Raw genomic sequence first — 21,283 nt, 5'->3', positions numbered from 1 at the left:
GGAGGTGAGTCCGGTCAGGCACGAGAACGGCACGACAGCCCAATAAGAGTCTTGTTGACCAAATCAATTTTACACGATTGCACCAAAGTGGAAACTTTTTGGATTACCCAAAAATCAACATGGGAAAATCAACATATTAATTGATTCAACTATTTGACGAATATACTATATGTAAACCATTGATTTGTCTGCTACCTAGGACTCTTGAGGATACCCTAGCGTTGGTGGACTGTTGCGTTGCAGAGAACCGCCCCACGTTTACATGCTACTCTTTGAGGGTACCCTAGCGTTGGTGGACCTGGATCAGAAATATCAACTTACAAAGTACATGATAGTTCAATGATCCAAATTTTATTATATATAAAATAAATACAATCACGCATAATATATGGAAAATAAACTTCTTCTTACAATCGTTTTATCAGATTTCTTTCTAACACTAATCACAATTACTCGTTTTAAGCTTTAAGATGATAATAAGAATTTGTGTCCTAACTAAAGCCAACCTATTTCCTTTGTGTATGACGTATTGACGTCCATGTTCCATTCATCCTCAAGCAATCATCCCAAGAGTTGTTAGATTCACTTGTCTTATATCCAAAAGAACACACATCATCATAAAGTTACTACTTTATCTAAAATTCTCCAAATGATACATAAAGTCCAAAATTTCTACTCCAATTCACACTCAATTTTATCATTTGTGTTCGACAACCGTGTTTGTGGGAAAAAAGAGAGATGCCAATTATAAAGATAAACTTTCTTACCTCACACGAAGTTATACTAATTCGACTCTCATTTACATTCAGATCATAAATGTTTAGAATTCATACTCAAGGTAATAAGGCGGTATGCCGTTCTAACTTTTAAAAGAAATAATAAATTAAAAAATTGTTTAATGTACAAAAGAGCATCATCACTTAAAAATGTGTTTATAAAAAATTCTTAGGTCTTTCGGGAAGACCATTAATCTGTCCTCCCTAGCCAATAAGAAATATTCATAGCTATTTAAAAACAATAAATATAAAGGTAAATATAAGACAAATATAGTCATGAATATTTCTTATTGGCTAGGGAGGACACTTTAATGGTCCTCCCGAAGGACCTAAGAATTTTTCACGAGTTTATATGGAGTTTCTTGAAAATCATTTTTATTCCTTCTCAATTTTTCCAATTTTCTTGAGTTTTTAGGTTGGACACCCCATTTGATCACTCACCTAATAATCTTACTTCAAAAGACCAAAATATATCTCACAAAGAAAATTAATCTAAACCGAAAATACTCAAAAACATTAAAAGTCACAAATATCACATTTCTCACAAAATCATTAATTTGAAAAAGCAATGTCCTCCAACCTAATTAGGCAAATACGAGTATAAAATAATATCCCGAAAAATCATGGGCGAACAATACAAGAAGAGTTAGGGTCTCATCAAACACATGTAAATAACTCGTGAATTTTCATATTCAAACCCTTAAAAACGGGAAATTGAATTCCATATTGTTCTTTATTTAGTTCATATTCATACTAGAAATATCAAAAGTCACAAATATCTCATTTCTCACGAAATCGTTAATTAAGAATGAAATATCCTCCGAACTAATTTTGAATATAGAAAACAACATCCCAAAAAAACCATGGGCGAATAATACTTGAAAGAGTTAGAGCCATTAAGCAAAAGTGAACAACTCGTAAACTTTACATCCAAATCGTTAAAATCGGGCATATGAACCTAAGATCATTCTTCATTTTCTTTTTTAATAAATACCCATATTCATATGACGGATAGCGACTGCAAAATCCCTCGTCATCCCGACAAAAGTAACTGAAAACAAAGACTTCAAAGAGTCGTATCCGACCCCAACTACGGCAACTAAACTCCAATAAATAATTTCATTACTATAATCAATCCAAGAATTTCTCTTTACTTCATTCAACTTATATATAAACTCTGAAAAAACTCTCATTTTCATCTTCTTTGATCAAGCAACAATGGAGGATCCCTCTTTTCCAACACACCCACCTGATAATTCCAAGTAATTTTCATTCTTTTTAATTCAATCTTTATTCTTCTTTTAATTTTATGAATTGGGTATTTTTTTAAATTCATTAATTTTGCTTAATTATTTCTTGATTAATTAATTAAAGTTTTGGTTTTTTTTTGAAGTAGGAGAATGTTTGCAGGTGGAAGTAGCAGTAATGGGTCATCGTTTGTTGATGCTGATGTTATTGAAATTCCTCCGCCTGCTACTTGGAAACCCAAGCGTCAAAAGCACAATTTGGTGATTTTTTTTTTGAATTTTTTTGATTGATTTTTGGTGTTGAATTGATTGTTAATTTGATTTGTAGTGTTTTTAATGCTGTGGGTAATCTGGGTATTGGATTTTTGAAAAAATTGGGTGTTTTTGAGTGATCATGGAGGGTTTGTAGAATGTCCTAGACTCCTAGGGTATAAAGTCTCGAACTTTGATGCGAATTGCTATTGTTTATGGTAGTTTATGAAGCATGGCGTGTGTTTTGTGGCGAAATTTGGGTGATAGTAGTCTTAGAAGTTGTATTGAATTGGTGAAAGAGGTTTGGTGTTTTTGAGTGATCATGGAGGGTTTGTATATTGTTGTGTTTGGATTGAGGGATTTGGAGGGAAAGGAAAGGGAGGGAGGGTAGGGCATTTAAAATCCCTTGTTTGGTTGGCAAATAAGGGTGGAAGGAAATAGAGGGGGAGGGATTTGGAGGGATCCATTTTCCCTCCTCCGAGGCAAACCAAAATCTCTCCAAAATAGAATTGATTTGGAGGGAAATTGTATCCAAACATCCACTTCCCATTCCACCTCCCTTCCCTTTCCCTCCCTTTCTCTTCCCTCCTTCCCCCTCCCCTCCCTTTTCCTCCACTTTTGCTATCCAAACACACCCTTAGGGTATAAAGTTTTGAAAGTTTTGTTAATTGGTACTATTCAGGGTAGTCTATGAAGTATGGTATGTGTTTTGTGGCGAAATTTGAGTGGTCATGATTGGTGTGTAGATTGTTTTAGGGTATAAAGTTTTGAACTTAAATGTGAATTGATACTATTTAGGGTAGTATATGAAGTATGGCATGTGTTTCGTGGCGAAATTTGAGTGATTGTAGGTTTTAAAGTTGTATTGAGTTGATGAAAAAAGTTTGGCGTTTTTGAGTGATCATGGAGGGTTTTTTAGTGTCTTTTTATTAGGTATAAAGGTTTGATGTTTGCTGTGCATGACAATTGTTTAGGGTAGTTTATGAAGTATCGAATTGATGAAAAAGGTTTGATGTTTTTGAGTGATCATGGAGGGTTTGTAAGATGTTTTAGAAATGAAGTTTTGAACGTTACTTTGCATGACAACTGTTTAGGGTAGTTTATGAAGTATGTGTTTCGTGATGAAATTTTAGTGATTGTAGGTTTAGAAGTTGTATTGAGTTGTTGAAAAAGTTTGCTGTTTTTGAGTGATCATGGAGTGTTTGTAGAATCCCTTAGTTATGATGTTTTGAACTTTATTATGATAGCATTTGTGTGTTAGACTGTGTAAATCTTCGATGTATAGATTCAAAATTTGAAATGACCTAATGCTCAAATGGGTGATAAAACTGTGTACCGGAGCGAGTAGTTTGCATTTCCACTGTTACGGTCTGTTAGTAGAGGATTGTATTTGAAATTTTGAATGCTTAAATCCGAAGTAGATTTTGAAGTTAGTGGATTTATTTTAACAATTGTAACTCTTAACTTCAGCCAGATGTAGCTCCAGATATTTGGCTAGTTTTGAATTGTTTAACGTAAGATGGTGCTTTGTTCTAGTAATTTCCTTTCTTCGGTAAATATGTGTTAGTTAGCCATTGGCAGGTGAAATAGATGCTGAAACAATGCTAAACCCTCTTGCGTCAGTTGAAATGTTTACATTTCTTGTTATTGTGTCCGGCCAGTAAAACTCATTTCTAGCAATTTCTCTTATGTTACTTACTAGAAATCTAGGACCGGTGAATGATCTTCCTCAGTTCATGTAAATGGAAGATCGAAGCAAATGGACTATGAAAAATTGATAAATATATACTCCGTACCTGTGTTACCCCGACTCTCCGACACGGGTGTCGTGTCGGACACGTGTCGAGTATCGGATACGGCAATTTTGTGCGAATTTTTCAATTTTTTGGTCTAAAATTAAGTGTCGAAGTGCTGTGTCGGTATCGGACAAGTAGGTGTCGGACACGGGACACCGCAGTTAAGTTAAGTGTCGGAGTAACATAGCTCCGTACTTAGTAACTGTAAAAAATAGTTCCAATTTGGTAAGTGTGTTGTTTGTAACTTTGTCTATGGATCCTTGCTGGATAAGCAGCATATTTCTTCTTAAGTCTTAACTATAGTTTTAAAACGGAGTTATATTAAGAAGTATCAATAAAGCTCACCACTAGTTTGGTACTCCTTCAAGCTCCTGCAAGAATTGTTTGGCTGAACAAATTATATTATCGCTCTTTCTTTTTTCTTTTTTTCTTGAACTCTTCTCGATTTCTTGGAGTGTGGCCAATTGAAGTTCATGTTTTTCCCTTTCTATATGTAGACTGTTCATCATGAAGTGATCAATATTGATGATGAAGATCCTGATATTGTCATTATTGACGAGAAATTTGCTCCCAAAAGCAAAGGCAAGGTACTGATGTTTGTGGAGTTTGAAGCCATTGTTTGTGTGTATACTGTTTACTGTTTTCATTTTATTACGTGCAAATGATGTTTGATCTTAAGAAAGTAATGCAGGCTTATATCTGTTTTCTTTCTTTTCCGTTTTTCACATTGTACAGAAACCTATCCTTAATTATGAGACCAAAGGGACTTCAAGTACTGATGCAACTATCGTCGCTGATGATTTTAGTGGGATTAATCTTACGGATATATCATATGATGATGACTGTGTCATGTTGCAAGCGCATTTTGATAATTTTGACGTTCCAACTGGAGTAGAAGCAGCTGTTCCTTGGTGGCCAGCTTCAACGGGGAATCAATCAAGCAGCTCTTTATTTAACCCACAGCTGTATAACCCGTATTCTAAACTTCCTACCTCTATGGTGGATAAGACTGAATCATGGAGCTCCAAAGCAGCACGTCTTAAAAAACACTTATCAAAGTCAAAGACTCCTTCATTCGGAATTCCAACTACATATGATGTCCACGCTAGTGGTATGATGAGTCCATTGCCTCCATGGTCGCTACTTCAGTCTTCAAAAGATAAATTTGTAAAGGCTTCTTCATTCAACCCTTTTCAAAATGGCTCGGTAGCGAACTGGGGATTTCCGTCTCTTAGCAGTGTAAATCCTGTCACGAGCCACTTAGTTAATCCTAGTACAACTAACCCATTTTTCGCGGGATTTGGTCCTGGTTACCCTAATAATCAGTCAATAATCCTTGAGGATGATATATCTGCACAAATTTCACCCCCATCTACTAGTGGGCAAGACGGTGACGTTGAAAACTCTATTTTGAGAAGGCTGGAAACTTTTAAGAAATTTGATACTTTGGAAGATCATTTGGACCACTTATATAACTCTACAAAAGAATCAGTCAAGCAGGTGCGAGTTTGGAAAACTTTTCTGGTAGTTTTGTATTTTCACCTTTATGGACTTGCAGACTTGCAGTTGACTATGTGCTGTTTCCCTCATTCCTGTTAGTCCAAAAGCTGGAGCAGAGCAATTGCGGAGGAATGGAGAATGCTGGAAAAGGATTTACCCGGTGATACATCTTTAGACTGTTGATTTGTATATTAGAGAACTATGCATTGGATTCTGGCTTTCGGGCATTATCACTTCATATTAATATTATGCATACGCGATACTCGCGCATAGGCTAATAATCTGTGACATCAAAATGGTTACACAGTATTGTTGGGACCACTTCGGCGCAGGCATGCAGGTGCAGCAAGCTGTCTTTTTTAAGGCGGGGGGTTTGGTACAACCAATGGCGGGCTTAAAAAATATTTTCTTTTCCATCCTCTCATTGAATATTCTGAAGCTATTATAGAGTATTAAATAATGTCAAAGTTTTTAACTTTTTAGAACAAACACTAGGCAAATTGTACACAGATCTTTTGTCCTATGGTGCTCGAGGACCCCAACTCCTCCTAGATAGATCCACCAATGGGTCAGCGTGTTTGGAAGTAAACAGACAACCAAACAAGTTATGAGGACCTCGAGTCCTCCTAGATAGATCCACCAATGGGTCAGCTTGTTCGGAACTATTTTCCGTGTTTGAATTTATTTGATGCTGCAATTTGCGGTAGCTTGTGCTAGTGGTTCTCATAACTTGTTTGGTTGTCTGTTTACTTCCCATCCATCTGCAGATACAATATTTGTCAGGGTTTACGAGGCAAGGATGGATCTACTGAGGGCTGTCATTGTGGGAGCAGATGGTACTCCTTATCATGATGGGCTCTTCTTTTTCGATGTTAACTTCACGCATGCTTATCCAAAGTCACCACCAGTACGTAATCTGTTATGATCCGTCTTGTCTCTTGTTAGTTCAGTATTCTGATTTGAGGAGCTGATTTGAACTGTTTTTGTGCAGCATGTAAAATACCATGCACATGGTCTACGAATTAACCCTAATCTATATAATTGTGGGAAAGTATGTCTAAGTCTTTTGGGAACGTGGGCTGGTCATGGAGAAGAGAATTGGCGTCCAGGCAAGTCAAACATGCTACAAGTCCTTGTGTCTATACAAGGGCTTATTTTAAATGAGGAGCCATACTATAATGAGCCTGGATTTGCTAACTCGAAAAATTCCCCGCATGGCAAGACAGCATCTAAGAATTACAGTGAAAACACATTTCTCCTCTCACTAAAAACTATGCTTTACACAATGAGGAACCCGCCAAAGGTAAAATTGTTCTAAGAGTACTGTTCAGTTTTTACTTTATGAAGAGGTTCAAATTGCTTTTTTGCACCTCACACAAAACATCTAATAATACTTTGCACTTAAAAGTTAAAACGGTTGCTTGTCGCACCTCTTCGTGCGTTGTTTGTTTGCTAGTAAAGTAGTGACGGTTGCTAATGTCCTTGCTTCTCCATGAAATTTTTTTCCAAAAAAAAACTACAGATCTAGTAGATATTTTAAATTTTAAATTGGTGTGGGTGTCGGTATGGGTAACAGCGTAATTTGTTCTGGGAAGTTCTACAAATGAGTGCTACAAATGACTGATTTGTCGGTGTCCTAGGTGTGATTCCATTTGTAGTCCATTCATGTCACACTTCTTGTGATATTCCAAAAATAGTGCCATATACTTGTGTAAGGCTACGACCTACGCCCTACGGTAATGACTGTTGTATATTCTATATACGGCTAAAGACCATTGTTCTATTATAATCCCATCATAGATCCTACCAAGCCGCTTCTTGAGAAGGGACCTTAATGTTTCTTTGTTTTACAAATTCCGTTCCCCGTGGGACAAATACTTACAATGATGGTGCTTTTTAACCTGTGATGTAATAGTTGCTCAATGCAATTCTCATTATGGTTCGTCTGAAATTGCCTATACGGTAAAACATCGAGTTTAACAAATACTCTGCTGTGATCTCTTGTTTTTGTGTTAAATCTGGCTCGAGTTGTGGCTGGATCATTTGGGCATGTTTTTGTGTGATGTAATAGTTGGCCTCGTGTTTTTGTGTTAAATCTATGTGCTCAAACGTGTTTTTGAATTGGCTGCAGAAATTCGAGGACTTGGTTTACGGGCATTTCTATAAGCGGGCTCATGATATACTGGCCGCATGTAGAGCATACCTTGATGGTGTTCAGGTCGGAAGTTTTGAGAAGGGCAAAACCCCAACTTCAAAGACTAAAAGAAGTACATGCTCCGCGATGCTCAAGAGTAGTTTGCCAGATTACATCAAAAATCTTGTCCAAGCTTTTACTAAGATCGGCGTCAAAGATTGTGAGAAATATCTAGTTTCTCCGGACAACGGCGTGAACCAATCAGGCGAGGGTAGTAAACCGACTCGTCGGAAAAGGAATCGTTGGCAAGTAGTGATGAACTGATGATGCTTTTGTGTAGGACGACAGAATTGCAACATTTGTGAGCAGCGAGGCGACCCTTTAGTCGAGTTTGCTAGTTAAAGTAACATACTCGGTATATTTTCACTGACACAAATAGTTGTTTAGGGCGGTCTTATTAGCAGACCAAACCCATTAACTTTTTGTTTTGAACTAAAAACTTCATTGAATAAAGCTAAAAGTTTTATTCCAGCAACCTTATTTTGTAATGATATATAAATAGTACGGAGTAACAAACATATTTGAGCTGATTCCAGCAACCTTATTTCTCATATGAGACGGTTTTACAATATAAATTTTGGAATTCTTTTCTTTATCTTATTTGGCATGTTGAATCATTATTCTTTTGTGATGGTTTTTGTACTATAAAACCATCCCATATGAGAGTTCTTGATAAATGATATCGGTTAGCAAACCGTCGGTTTCTCAATGCTTCTATGTTTGAAGTTATAATCTTTTTTTTTTTTTTTTTTTTTTTTTTTTTTTTTTTTTTTTTTTGCGTCAGGAGTCGAATAGACCTGCTGAATCCACCATGTCTACTTCTGTTTCGGATCAAAACCGGACCATACTAGGTTAATCACATAACAAACCAAGATTAATTGTTGTAGCCAAAGACCAGACCGTAATTATACTAATCCAGTTATTTGTCAAGGACATAAATCCTACCCCAAAACAGGTAGTTTAGAATCCGTCTACAACAATGGTCAATTTTAAACGGTTATAACTTGAGTTTTAGACCTGAGAATGAACTAATCCCAGTTGGAGATGATAGCTTATACTTTTACGGTTCTAACGGTAGGCTACACGCTAGAGGCGATCATTGTCCGGGCTGGGCCGGGTTTGGCCGGGCCTAATCATTAAATTAAGCCCAAGCATGTGGGCTGGGCCGGGTCGGGTCACACATGTGGCCCTATTTTGTTGGCCCAAACCCGGCCCATGCGGGCTAAAAGTGGGCTTCGGGCTAATTCGGGCCGATTTGGGCTTATAACCTTTACTCTTCAAATAAATTTAAAAATCCTCAATATGTAATACTTTGTGCATTTGTTAGCAAAAGTTTTGTATAAAACTATATAATTTTTCCTAGTATTGTCAATATAAGGAGTAGAAACTTAAAGTAGCTTTCATCTACCTTTTGTTTATGGTGACTCATAGAACCAAGTGCACAATTTTTAGCTACGTCATAACGCGTATTTCAACACCTTGCTCACTTTACGTTGTTATATTGTTCTACTTAGTACTTAGTAGAGTATATGTTGTTCTTAGGCTCAAAATCAATGACTTATCACACTAATAATGATATCACATAAATAGTGTTAAGCAAATTAATAAGGCTTGTAACACTAATGCATGTAAAAAAATTTGTACGGCTCATGAACTACATAGCAATTGATTTGTTATTTTTTTTTACTAACACTAATTTACATCCTTAAATCATACATGAAATCGAAAGTTTTATATATATTCGGGCCGGGCCGGGCCAAAATTCGGGCTTTAACATCGGCCCAAACCCGGCCCAATTAAATCAATCGGGCCATGGGCTTTTGGGCCTAAAATCGAGGCCCAAGCCCGTGAAAAAATCGGACTGGGCTGGGTCGGGCTAGCGGGTCTGGGCCATTTGATCAACTCTACTACACGTCTAAACAGACAAAAAACGAGGGAGATATGGCCGTTGTACAAAAATGCAACGGTGCAGGGAAAAGTTTGTGGGTGGAAACATGCCTGGACGTGGACTATGCACATTCGATCCTAGTTTGGACTTTGGAGGTGTATGAATGTATGATCCACATTCGGGCATTTTCTTTTGGATATGAAAAAATGGGTGTATTTTAAGCCTTGTTCTTTTGGAATGAAACTGACTGAACTAAATTTAATGGTGTTGGACAACTGAATGACTCTGAATTGAGAGATGAGCTGAAATTAACTTAAATGAATTGAAATTAACTTGAAAAGAACATGGTCTTACTCGATTAATTATACCGTCACGATTAGTTATTCGTCCTTTTTATTACTATTTTGGTAAAAAAAAAAAAATTTAGTGTTGATCAAGAGTATCCCTACCGACAGCTGCGACAATCTTCTTTGGGGTACGGAAAGCAATTTAATGAGTTGACCCTCCCAAGTTTGGCTTTTTCATTCGCTAAAGTCAGAATTAAACCCGACCACTTGTTTAAGAGATGAGAGTCTTCCTACTCACACGAAGGTCATTTTGGTAAAATATGCGGACGGCAGAATAGCAATTGGGATCTAGGAAGGGTTTTAGAGAGTCGTGTAAAACCCTACTTCTTTAAATCCCACAACTCCACAACGCCACAACACTCCGCCTTCATCCCTCTCTCTCAAATCAACACTAACAAGCAACATCAAGCAAACAACAATGGCGGCTTCGACATCGTCATTCTCCAAGCTCTCTGCTCCTCTCCGCCACCTTCTCCTACGTCAATCCGCCGTTACACTCACCGGAAAACTCGCCGCCGATCGAGCTCTACCTGTCTTCGCTTCGTACCAGAAACCAGTCCTCGACGTCGCCGGCTTCAGCGCCGATAACATGACGTTTTTCAAGCGAGTTGACTCACCGGTGACTCGGTCAGTGAGCGAACTGGCGATGAAAAAGAAAGGTGACGACAGCGCCGATGAAGATGTGCCTTTCGACGGCAGTGATGATGATGTTGATTGCTCGGATTTCGATGATGATTTTGATGACTCTGCTGATGATGTTGACGTAAGCGATGATGAGTGAAGATCAATCATGAAGATTTGAGTAATGTTTTCGTGTTTATGTCGTTTCGATTCGTATTTTTAGTTGCGTTTGTTGTTGCCATAAATTAGGTTTTTATTGAATCTGGAAAAGTAATTTGTGCAACAATACTATTATTGATTGTTTTAGGCAAATGATAACGTCAAAGAGAAAACGTACTGGATGTTCTATTAGCTTGAATTTGATTCCCATCAATTGATTTCATTTTTGATGTCTCATCTAATGATTGTTGATTTCATTTTCGATGTCTTTTCTAACAATTCTGTCGTTTCGATTCGTTTTTTAGTTGTTGTTTCAATAAATTAGGTTTTATTGAATCTGGAAAAGAAATTGGTGTGACAATAGTATTATTGATTGTGTTAGGTGAATGATAACTCTATTCCCTCTCCTAATAGTTTGAATCATTTGATTTTCGTTGTCTCGTCTAACAGATTCTGCATTTCTTGTTGATGTTGCTATGTTATCCATGCTCTTCTCCCAGATTTAAGATTTACCTTTTGGTATCGCGCAATTAAAATGACTTGAAAATGGAAACAATGCACAAAACATGTTATTGAGTCAAATTTCGGAACGACAAATAGGACATTGTTGGTTGTTCTTTAACCAATCATCAGCACAATGTGAATGAAACATATGACTACAATTGACAAGAACTCTACATTCCTCACCTTCATCAAAATCCTCTAAACAAATTGCACAATCGTTACAAGTCGACACGTTTTCTTCGCTATTAAACTCTTTTATAGGAAGAAGACCTAACTTTCGAATCCCTTCCCTTTCCCTTTCTAGCCTTAATTCCTCAACAAATGTTCTCACAATTTCCCTTTGTGAGGCTCTTGCACTTTCGAGGAACCGTGGGCTAAATATGTCTATGCCTACCTCGAGTGCACTCGATGTTCTCATTATCCGTAGCTCTTGTTGTTGTTGTTGTTGATGTTGTTGGTTATGTCTCGACGTGGATGATGATGATCGGGGTTGGCTTCGAATGGTGCCGAATGATTGAGAATTGAAACCACAATACTTTATGCAATGTAATATGATTTCACCAACAAGGTATGCAAATACCACTCCAAGAATTGCTCCTGAGGCAATGAAGATTAAATCTTCATCCATATCAATTGACATTTTTTTTATATGTTGTTATTTAATTATAGAGGCACAATAATTAGTGCCTCTAGAATTAATCATAGTTTTTCTTTGTAAAAGAAACAAAATGAACAAGGTTGTATGGAAGATTATTAGGTGGATGTGATTTAATAAAGAACGGTTATAAATAAAATGCGAAACATAATATAAAAAAATATTTTTGAACTAATAAAAGATTCAATTTTATGTTATGTGGGTGTTTTATTATTTTTGTATCTATATATTTTTATCCGTTGTGAAATTAGCTAAGTATAGCAAAAGATTTGTGTAGTATATATTCATTGTGGCCTTAAATCCATAAATGTTCTAATTTTTTTCTTAGAAATGTTTTATTTTAGCATATAGTTTTGTATATCATAATTAAGATAAATGATTTTGAACCTCTTAGTTTCATTTTAGCCAAATTAGAGAAAGAGAAAGTAATTTGAAATTATTATCTTCATTGTTTCTCTCTTTCCCTCCTTTTTTTTAACCAAAGGTAAAAAAATTCGGTGAGTTAGAGGTTGTTTGTGATATTTAGTTTAATGGGTACTCCAATAGAAGATCAACCAATTCCAATGGTTCAATTTGAGGAAGAATCTAGCACAAACTCTCCAAGGTAATTTGTTCCACTTTCTGGTTCTTTACGTTTCCATTCGTTTATGAGAATTGAGAAATATTTTGATCAAACGTGAAGAACCAGTTGATACAGAGGTAGTATATATTTATGTCCTGATTTTAGCCGAAGTTTTTTTTTTCCATTGCGTTTGTATATTTTAACGATATGATAATGGTAATGAATGATTCATTGATTTCTGATCCTAGAAGTGTCATAAAAGACCATGAGAAATTGGTGGATGAATCATCTAAGCAAGGTCTGCTTGATGCTAGCAGTCTAACTGTTCCTGTTGCTGTTGTTGGGGTTTCAGAAGATTATAATGATGGTTCTAATGGACAATTGCATGATCAGTTGGATTCAGGTATTATTTGTAAGGAAATGGTCTGAATCGTTTATTTAAATTATTAAATATGGTTTCCATTTATTTTTTATGTTGCTCACATAAGGGTAAGGCCTCCTTCATTCGACCTCCTCTACCCCAATTTACGGGAGTCATTGAGACACTTGGGTAATGTTGGTGGTGTTGTTGTTGTTGTTGTTGTTGCTGCTTCCATTTATCTTTCGATGACGAGGTGGGATATGAATGCTGAATGCAGGAGTATGTGAAAATATAGGTATCTGTATGCAGCTAAGGTACATAGGGAATACACCTGACAATCTGACATTTACCCGAATTGAATAGTTTAAATATGACCTGAAATCCGAATTGGCCTATCCTGACTGCTGTTTTACTGACGCCAAAATGACGAAATGCAGGCTTTGAGAAAGATGTGTAGTACTGTAGTATGTCAAATATGGATATTTGATAATTGGTTCTTGCTACTTGTATTGATGTGTGTAATTGGAATTGACAGCTTGTATTATTGTGTATTCGGTTTTGCATTTTCTGTTTTCCTTCATTGGTGTTTGTCGAACATTTTCTCGTTTAGACTAATGCTACTTTAGATTCCGGAGTGGAAGGTTCAGTGCATGATGCTGGAAAAGACAGTCAAGTTTCTGCTCAAGGTGTTGCTGTTACCTTTGTCAAGCCTGCTCAGATCAAAGTCAGAACCGGAGATCCTATCAATTCAGACGATGATCCAAACAGGGTTGTTATTGATACAAGTCCACCATTTGAATCCGTGAAAGATGAAGTTTCCAAGTTTGGAGGCATTGTTGATTGGAGCTCTCGTAAAGTCCCGACTGCAGAGGTGAAGTACAGCAAACTCTTGCCGCACATTTGTTGCTTTTTTATCTTTGCAATTTTGATGTTCACGGGTTTTAAACAAAATTGACTTTACCAGTTAGGATAGCTAACATTGCGCTCTATATGATCTTGCGTTAGAGTTCAGGGATTTTGACTCTGCCTTTTAATTGTTGAATATATGCAGAAACGTGAAAACATTGAACAAGAACTCGAGAAAGTGCAGCAGGACATTCCCGTGTATAAGGAACAGTCCGAGGTTGCCAAACAATCAAATATCCAATTACAAAATGATTTGGAAAGCACAAAGAGACTTATTGAAGATTTAAAGCTGACTCTGGAAAGAGCACAGACCGAAGAGCGTCAAGCACAACAAAATTCCGAGCTGGCCCATCTTAGAGTCAAAGAGATGGAACAAAGAATTGCTAATGAGACGGAACCACAGCTGCAAGAAGCAAAAATCACGGATGATGAGGCTATTTCTGACCTAAAAACCGTCAAAAATGAGTTGCAAACGCTTCGATTAGAGTATGCAGCTTCGTTGACTGAGAAATATGCTGCTGAGAAAAAAGCTGAAGAAAGCGTCTCGATATTGGGGGATGTTGAGAAGACTGTGGAGGAACTAACAACAAAGTTGAAATCTACCAAGGAAGCCTTGGAGTTTGCTCATGCTGCTCATTTGGAGGCAGAGGAACACAGAACCGGAGAAGCTATGGCGAAGGAGAAAGACTGTTTCTCTTGCGACGAGGATCTTAAGCAGGCAAAGGAGGATTTGGCAAAACTAAATGAGCAGATAAATAAAAATAAGGATCTGAAATCAAAATTAAACTCGGCGTCTACATTGGTTGCTAATTTAAAAGCTGAATTGGCAGATTGTTCAGAGTTGAAAGTCAGTCAGGAAGTTAAAGGAAAAGCAATGGATGAAGTGGACTGCCTGAAGGTGGCGGCCACATCATTGAAAGAAGAGCTTGAGAAGGAAAAGTTAGAGTTGGATAACTTGAGGCAGAGAGAGGGTATGGCTAAAACCGAGGTTGCATCCCTTGAAGCCGAGTTAGATGGAATAAAGTCGGATATAGCCGTGGTAAAGACGAGAGAAAAGGAAGCTAGAGAGACAATGACGGACTTGCCTGAGGAATTGGAACACGCATCTCGAGAGGCAGAAGAGGCCACATCGTTTGTTGAACTGGCTCGGGTAGAGTTGAAGAAGGCGAAAGAAGAGGTGGAGCAAGCTAAAGCAGAAGCTAAATATATGGAAATTCGGTTAACCACAGCTCAAAAGGAGATAGACGCGGCCAGAGCGTCAGAGAGTCTAGAGCAAGAGTCGCCCCGAAATGACAATGGGGTTACGATTCCCTTGGAAAAATATAATGAACTGAGCAAGCAAGCCAATGAGGCGGAAGAAGAAGCGAATATGAAGGTGGCGACTGCAATGTCTCAAATTGAGTTAGCGAGAGAAAAAGAGTTAAGATCGTTGGCACAACTAGAAGAGGCAAATCGAGAAGTGGAACATAGAAAAGAAGCTCTTAGAATCGCCATGGAGAAAGCCGTGAAGGCCAAGGAAGGGAAAGAACGTATAGAAAATGAGTTGAGGAAATGGAGGGGAGAGACTGGAAAGAGTGTCGAGGAGGGACAAGGGCTGAAGGATCCGCAAACAACCACCCAGGATTCCGAGGACAGTGACACAAGCCCCACGGCTGCATTTGGGGAAAGCAACACCGTGAAGAAGAAGAAAAAGGCATTGTTTCCAAGGTTCTTTATGTTCTTTACCAAAATAAGGAAATCATCATCCAAGACCTAAGCTCCTGTAAGTTTTTCTGCTATGTATATTTTCGAGTTCACACTTTTTTTTTTACGATTGCAAAGGAGGATTCATGTCAGCCGACCTTGGAACCATTTTCGGATTAAGGCTCTGATGTTGTAGTTAAGATTATAGAAGACAAACATCATGTATAGGTGATACCTTGTAAAATCTTTTTAACTCAAGACAAACATGAAGTTGAGATTGATGTCAAATTTTGGTTCATCTAACAAATTTATTTCATTTTTAATTTTATTTTTTTTTGCATGATTTCTGTTGCTATTTTTCTATTTGAGAAAAGTCTATAAGGCAACATTTTTATATAAACCAGACTACTGAGGGAAATAGAAGCTATGTTATTCCGACATTTCACTTTGGTGGTCGCGTGTCCAACACTTGAAAGTCCAATATGACACAACACTTCGGCTAACATAAAAAAGGTAAATAACATAGATGGAAGATATTAAAGGGAAATAAAAAAGAGCTCTGCAGAATCCAGAGACTCAGAGAACCTTATTACTGTAGCAAGTGTACAGAAAAAAAGAGAAAAAGAAAACCTGAAATAAGTAACAAGTAAAAGAAGTTGCTGGAGATCCATCAGAGCCAGGAAGAGGGTCTCTAGGTAGCATTACCCAAAACTGAAGGCGTAAAATCGGCAATGTCATGAGGGATGACAATGGGTCAGATATGAATTCTAATCCAACCGGAGTCCATGGAGGGTGTTAATCGACACTGTCACAACATTGCAGAATTTTACGGTGATCTAGCAGGTGACACTGCTAAATTCAGAACCCCATTATGCCTAGATTAAGAATCAAAGATAGTTTTCGGTTGCCAATAACACAACTTACAAAATGTTGTACATGTATCTTTATGCACTTAAGAGTTTTAGAGAGAAATGTCGGTCTCAATAGTATGACTGTATGAGCAAAACATGCAACAGTTCAACTGTTAGACACCATACTACTGCTCTGTCTCTTCCCTTTCGCGAGGAACAGCCCCGAATTGCTCAATCAAAATCTCTGCAACAATCGGGGCTATATTCTTGCACGGGACCTGTTTCTTGTACAGAGTTCCGAGGTGTGAGTCACTCCCGATCCTTCCTCCGACATACACGTCGGCTCCTTCACAAGGCTTCCCATTCTCATCTCTAGCCATGCAACCCATGAACCCGATATCAGCTACCTGAATCTGACCGCAACTGTTAGGGCAACCGGTCCAGTGCATTCTGATAGGCTTGGTCACTGACACAAGTCTTTGAACCTCCTCGGTCACCTTTAGGGCTCGGAGTTTGGTTTCGATGATGGCTTGTCCACAGAACTGGTTTCCAGTACATGCGACGAGTCCCTTCATCAAGATGGGTGGCTCGGGTGAGAACCTGTCCTGTAAGAGAGGCTCCTTTAGAAGAGCTTCAACTTTGGAGTTTTCCACATTTGGGATGATTATGTTTTGCTCCACAGTTAGACGGAGCTCCCCTGACCCGTACTCATCAGCTAAACGGGCTAACTCGTCCATATCATCAGCCTGGACCCGTCCCACTGGAATGTGGAGACCTACAAAGCTTAGGCCTTCTTGTTTCTGAGGATGCACTCCGAGGTACTCTCTTCTTTCCCATTGCTTCTTAACCAGGTCTTCTGGTGATGCTCTTTCGAGTAGCTGGTTAGGCATTCTTTTCTCTACTTCAGCCCTGAATCCTTCTAGTCCCTGTCATTTTAAAGTATAAATGCAACGAAGTTAAGATCAATTTACCGAACTAGGGAATTCCGAAACAATTGGTATTTGTTGCAGCAACTTTGTAACTTGATTGCTGCGTTACCCTGACTCTCCGACACGGGTGTCGTGTCTGACACTTGTCGAGTGTCGGAAACGGCTTTTTTGTGCGAAATTTTCAATTTTTTGGTTTAAAATGAAGTGTGGAAGTGGTCGTGTCGCCCATGTCGTTATCGACACGATAAGTGTCAGACACGCGACACGGCAGCTAAGTGAAGGGTCGGAATAACATAGATAGAAACAAGATGATAAATGAGCAAGGAGGGGACTAGAAGCATAGTTTTCAATATTGGTCTCGACGACATGGTTTAAGTCAGTAATTCCTGCATTCATTTATGGCGCAATGACGGAGTCTAAGACCATGCCATGAGACAGATTCCGCAGTCAAGGCTGAAACCGATATTTAGTACCATGTGCAGTATATGCAGTATAAAATAACAGGCGACAACAGAATTAGGAAGGTTAATTATACTCACCAGTTCATCAATAAGCCACATCATTCTCGTCTTTTGCCTGTTTCCTCTAAAACCAAGATCCCTGAAAGCTTCAAGTACGGCTTTGCAAACAGGAACCACATCTTCTGCTGAGACCCACGCGTCAAGTGGAATCGCCTCTTCACATCTTTTGGGGCTAAAGAAACCACCCACCAACAGATTGAACCCAAATTGACCGTTCTTTGTTGCAGGCATGTATGCTAGATCGTTGATGTGAGGGTGCTCATATAGATCATGGGAACCAATGACGCACGGATTCCACTTCCTTGGCCTGCAACAACAGTAAACCAGGACGAACTGTAAGTTTTTTAGTAGAGTTGTTCATGGACGGGACGACCCATTAGGCCCGTTCCGTCCCGTCCCGCCCGCTAACAAAGCGGGTTTGGACAACGTATTTTCCAAAATTTACAAAGACCTGGCCACAAACCCGCCCACAAACCCGCAAACCTGTATGTCCGTGGGCCAAAAATATCACGCTAGCCGGGCCCACGTCTGGCCCAAACCCGTATTTGACCACCTCTATTTTTTAGGCTCTAAACTTCTAGGATATAAGCCTACAACAACAACAACAACATTACCCCAGTGCCTCAATGGCTCCCGCAAATTGCGGGGTAAGGGGGGGGGGGGTCGGATGTACGCAGATGTTAGAGGAACTTACAGATTGGTCATAGACGTGTTCCCACGAGAATTGGCAGTGATAAACTGAGAGATGAGATTAGTGAAAGGACGGGTGTCGACAATTTCAAGAGGGTCAATGCCAGCTAGAGGGTTACCAACAGGGTTACGGACATTGTCCATACCGCTTTGGAGACTGGTAAGACCTACTGAATCCAAACCCTTAAGGATGTCTGGTACATCAGAGAGCACCACTCCTCTTATTTGCCAGTTTTGCCGGGTTGTTACATCCGCGCACCCTTCGGTCCCATACTTCCTTATTACACTTGCCAAGTATCTTGTCTGTTCACTGGTTGTTACCCCATTTGGGAGCTTTAGCCTCATCATGAATCTTCCATCTAGTCGACAAAATGGTATGCAATTCATTAGAAATCCAAAAGCATAGCGTTGTTTACGTGTTAGCTAGTTTAGCTGGTAAGATCATGAGGGCGATACTTACGACATTGGTTTGAATCTGTTAAGCATCTAAATACTCTTATTATTATTTTTTTTGCTTCAATGAAGCGCGCATTTAGTCGCATTACAAAGCGCGCACTTAGTCGCATTACGAAGCGCGCACTTAGTCGCATTACAATAGGGGAGAGGGAATCGAACCTGAGACCTATTGTCCAGAATACCTCCGTCTTCGGTAAAAATACTCTTATTATTAATTCAGGAAATGTGTAGACACTGTCATAGTCTAATGAGTCATTCCTACTAAAAGAAAGATTAAAAATGGAAATATCTGATCAAATTTCATCCATATCATCAGTAAACTAAAATCATAGTGATCCAATTAAAACCCAAACTATACAAATCTTATCACTAAATAGTCCTCGTACTTCGTAAATACTCTCTCTTTTAATCATTTGTTTACCTTTGACTAAAATACCTCTCACAAAGAAAAAAAAAAGGTAAATACATGAATGAGACGCATCACAACAAAAATATACTCTCTCCTATTCCCGATAACTGTCCCATTGTCCATTTTCGTCTATTTACGTAATTGTCTCATTGTCCTTTTTTGTAATGTTTTTTCTGATAACGACTATACTACCCTTGTTACTTTTCATTATTTACAACTCAACCCACCCTTAACCCATCCTGTTAGTACTTATCATTGTCCATTTCCGTCTATTAACTCACTTTCTTAATTCTTGTGTCATTTCAACAATGGGACAGTTATCGAGAATAAGAGGGTATATATTAAGACACCCTACATTCCAAATTTCCAACCACACCTCTAAGCTTGTGTAATCCTCCAAGACCACACACTTCTAAGTTATAACTACATTTGCTTCATTTATCGCCTTATTTTTATAAGAAAATATGATTTGAACAACTAACTTAGTCGATAAAGTCATAACATAATTAGTCAGAACTCCTAACCAATCAACTGGACTCTATAAGTTATAGAGTAACTATAACATTTTCAGTTAACATTAAAACGAGTCAAATTGCACCAACCTGGACATTATACTTTTATCTCATTTATCTTATTTAACCCGTTTCACCATCTCTTTTTAGCTACAAGTAATTTACAATCCAAAAAAGTCAAACATAAATATTAGCTTAGATTCCAAAATCATCCCATCAAAAAAGCATATCATAAAACAAATATCTATGCAAGCACGCAATACTGAATATTTTCGTCTTAAACAAGAATTTACGAAGTGAAAACATACATTGATTCTTGCGACGATGGAAGAGACCAAGCCATTTAAGTCTAACATCAATATCATCTTTAGTATGTTTAGTAGCATCAACATCTTCCATACTTAAATTAGCAAGTTCATTTATCCCATTTTCAATAAACAATTTCATTGGATCTTTTTCAACTTTAATCTTTTCTTGTGGACTTATCCCTTCTCTAAACTTCTCTTTTAGTACCCAATACCCTCCTTCTCTTTCTTCCACCCTTGGCTCTAATCTAGCCACATCCACCACCTTCGCCGTCTCCGCCGTCACCGCCGCCGTCCCCGCCGCCGCAGCTTGACTCTTTTGACATCTTATTGTCACCCCCCTTGATGATGTTGGCCTTCTAGTTTTTGTTAATGATGATGAAGGGATTATTATCTTGTTGACGGATAAAGACGTCATGATTTAGTTCAGCTCAGCTCAGCTCAGCTCGATTCAGTTGCGAGTTTTTTTTTGTAATGGATGGTAGGAGGTGATTTGGTTGTATATATGCAAGGTGATATGAGAATAAGAGAGGAGTGTGGCAAGAAGGTGATTGATTTTGTAAGAGAATTGTAGTAATATAATAAGAGTACAAAAAGAGGAGACAATGTAGGAGGTGCATGTTGTATGTTGTCATGTTGATGTATGTAGGATTTGGAATTGGTCTTTTGGATGTGGTTAAGGGTCATTTTTTAGTTTAGTTAACCAAGTTTGGTTTTGCTATCAATTAACTATGGGCGATCAAAATGATTAGTAGGGGTTGTGAAAAAAGAAACAATTAAAAGTTTAAAACCAAGCTAATTAATTGAAAAAATAATAGTCCGTCTTGCTTCAAACCGCCTTATTTTAGACCGTTATAAGACATCTCACAAGTGAGAAGCACATGAGTGGTGGGGCACCCCATGTGCTTTCCCACTCACACTCTAAATGAGTTTTTTGTGAGAGGAAATGGTATCCGTCTGACAATTTCAGAAGAATATGACGATCTGAAATAAGAATTTGTTATCCAATCAAAAAGTCAAATATGTTCGATAAATTTAAAAGTATGATATATTCATAACCGGGATATTTGGTTTTATCATATTTTGAGTAATAAGACAAGAAGTATGATTATGAATGTTTTACCTGCTCATCCATGTTAAACTGTAATTTATTATTTCA

At 38.1% G+C, this 21,283-nt stretch overlaps 3 protein-coding genes across 5 annotated transcripts; 2 read left to right on the top strand and 1 right to left on the bottom strand.

Annotated features, from left to right (window-relative positions):
• The first annotated feature begins 1,719 nt into the window (after window positions 1–1,719).
• Window positions 1,720–8,360, top strand: LOC141656400 (putative ubiquitin-conjugating enzyme E2 38). Of its 3 annotated transcripts, none has more exons than XM_074463271.1 (8): window positions 1,720–2,038; window positions 2,173–2,284; window positions 4,569–4,658; window positions 4,807–5,571; window positions 5,671–5,731; window positions 6,339–6,478; window positions 6,563–6,874; window positions 7,703–8,360. In XM_074463271.1, exons 1-8 carry the CDS (start codon window positions 1,995–1,997, stop codon window positions 8,027–8,029), a joined length of 1,851 nt encoding a protein of 616 aa, XP_074319372.1. In that variant the 5' UTR covers window positions 1,720–1,994; the 3' UTR covers window positions 8,030–8,360. The 3 variants fall into 3 exon arrangements, with proteins under 3 accessions (XP_074319372.1, XP_074319371.1, XP_074319373.1); XM_074463270.1 differs by having other exon boundaries at window positions 1,797–2,038; window positions 2,170–2,284; XM_074463272.1 differs by lacking the exon at window positions 4,569–4,658 and having other exon boundaries at window positions 1,873–2,038; window positions 2,170–2,284.
• A 3,984-nt stretch (window positions 8,361–12,344) lies between these two features.
• Window positions 12,345–15,772, top strand: LOC141656402 (protein WEAK CHLOROPLAST MOVEMENT UNDER BLUE LIGHT 1-like). The gene is made up of 4 exons (XM_074463274.1): window positions 12,345–12,543; window positions 12,750–12,904; window positions 13,489–13,733; window positions 13,914–15,772. The coding sequence occupies exons 1-4, from the start codon at window positions 12,470–12,472 to the stop codon at window positions 15,522–15,524; spliced, it is 2,085 nt and encodes a 694-aa protein (XP_074319375.1). The 5' UTR covers window positions 12,345–12,469; the 3' UTR covers window positions 15,525–15,772.
• Window positions 15,773–16,331: 559 nt separating this feature from the next.
• On the bottom strand, window positions 16,332–20,767 carry LOC141656403 (ferredoxin--nitrite reductase, chloroplastic). The gene is made up of 4 exons (XM_074463275.1): window positions 20,128–20,767; window positions 18,447–18,801; window positions 17,771–18,059; window positions 16,332–17,228 (listed from the first exon to the last, which is right to left on the bottom strand). The coding sequence occupies exons 1-4, from the start codon at window positions 20,540–20,542 to the stop codon at window positions 16,488–16,490; spliced, it is 1,800 nt and encodes a 599-aa protein (XP_074319376.1). The 5' UTR covers window positions 20,543–20,767; the 3' UTR covers window positions 16,332–16,487.
• Window positions 20,768–21,283: the final 516 nt, after the last annotated feature.

This window comes from Silene latifolia, chromosome 5 (genome assembly GCF_048544455.1).
Source record: "Silene latifolia isolate original U9 population chromosome 5, ASM4854445v1, whole genome shotgun sequence".
In the NCBI taxonomy this organism is placed as follows: domain Eukaryota; kingdom Viridiplantae; phylum Streptophyta; class Magnoliopsida; order Caryophyllales; family Caryophyllaceae; genus Silene; species Silene latifolia.
Note: the sequence above shows the minus strand (reverse complement) of the source record. Positions and strands in the feature narration are given on the sequence as shown.

Coding starts and splice junctions, on each gene's coding strand:
- LOC141656400 (XM_074463270.1), top strand. CDS start 1,995: ATGGAGGATCCCTCTTTTCCAACACACCCACCTGATAATTCCAA. Junction 2,039..2,169: donor CACCCACCTGATAATTCCAA/GTAATTTTCATT, acceptor TTTTTTTTGAAG/TAGGAGAATGTTTGCAGGTG. Junction 4,659..4,806: donor CTCCCAAAAGCAAAGGCAAG/GTACTGATGTTT, acceptor CACATTGTACAG/AAACCTATCCTTAATTATGA.
- LOC141656402 (XM_074463274.1), top strand. CDS start 12,470: ATGGGTACTCCAATAGAAGATCAACCAATTCCAATGGTTCAATTTGAG. Junction 12,544..12,749: donor TCTAGCACAAACTCTCCAAG/GTAATTTGTTCC, acceptor TTCTGATCCTAG/AAGTGTCATAAAAGACCATG. Junction 12,905..13,488: donor GCATGATCAGTTGGATTCAG/GTATTATTTGTA, acceptor ATGCTACTTTAG/ATTCCGGAGTGGAAGGTTCA.
- LOC141656403 (XM_074463275.1), bottom strand. CDS start 20,542: ATGACGTCTTTATCCGTCAACAAGATAATAATCCCTTCATCATCATTA. Junction 18,060..18,446: donor AACACGTCTATGACCAATCT/GTAAGTTCCTCT, acceptor CTGTTGTTGCAG/GCCAAGGAAGTGGAATCCGT. Junction 17,229..17,770: donor TGTGGCTTATTGATGAACTG/GTGAGTATAATT, acceptor TTAAAATGACAG/GGACTAGAAGGATTCAGGGC.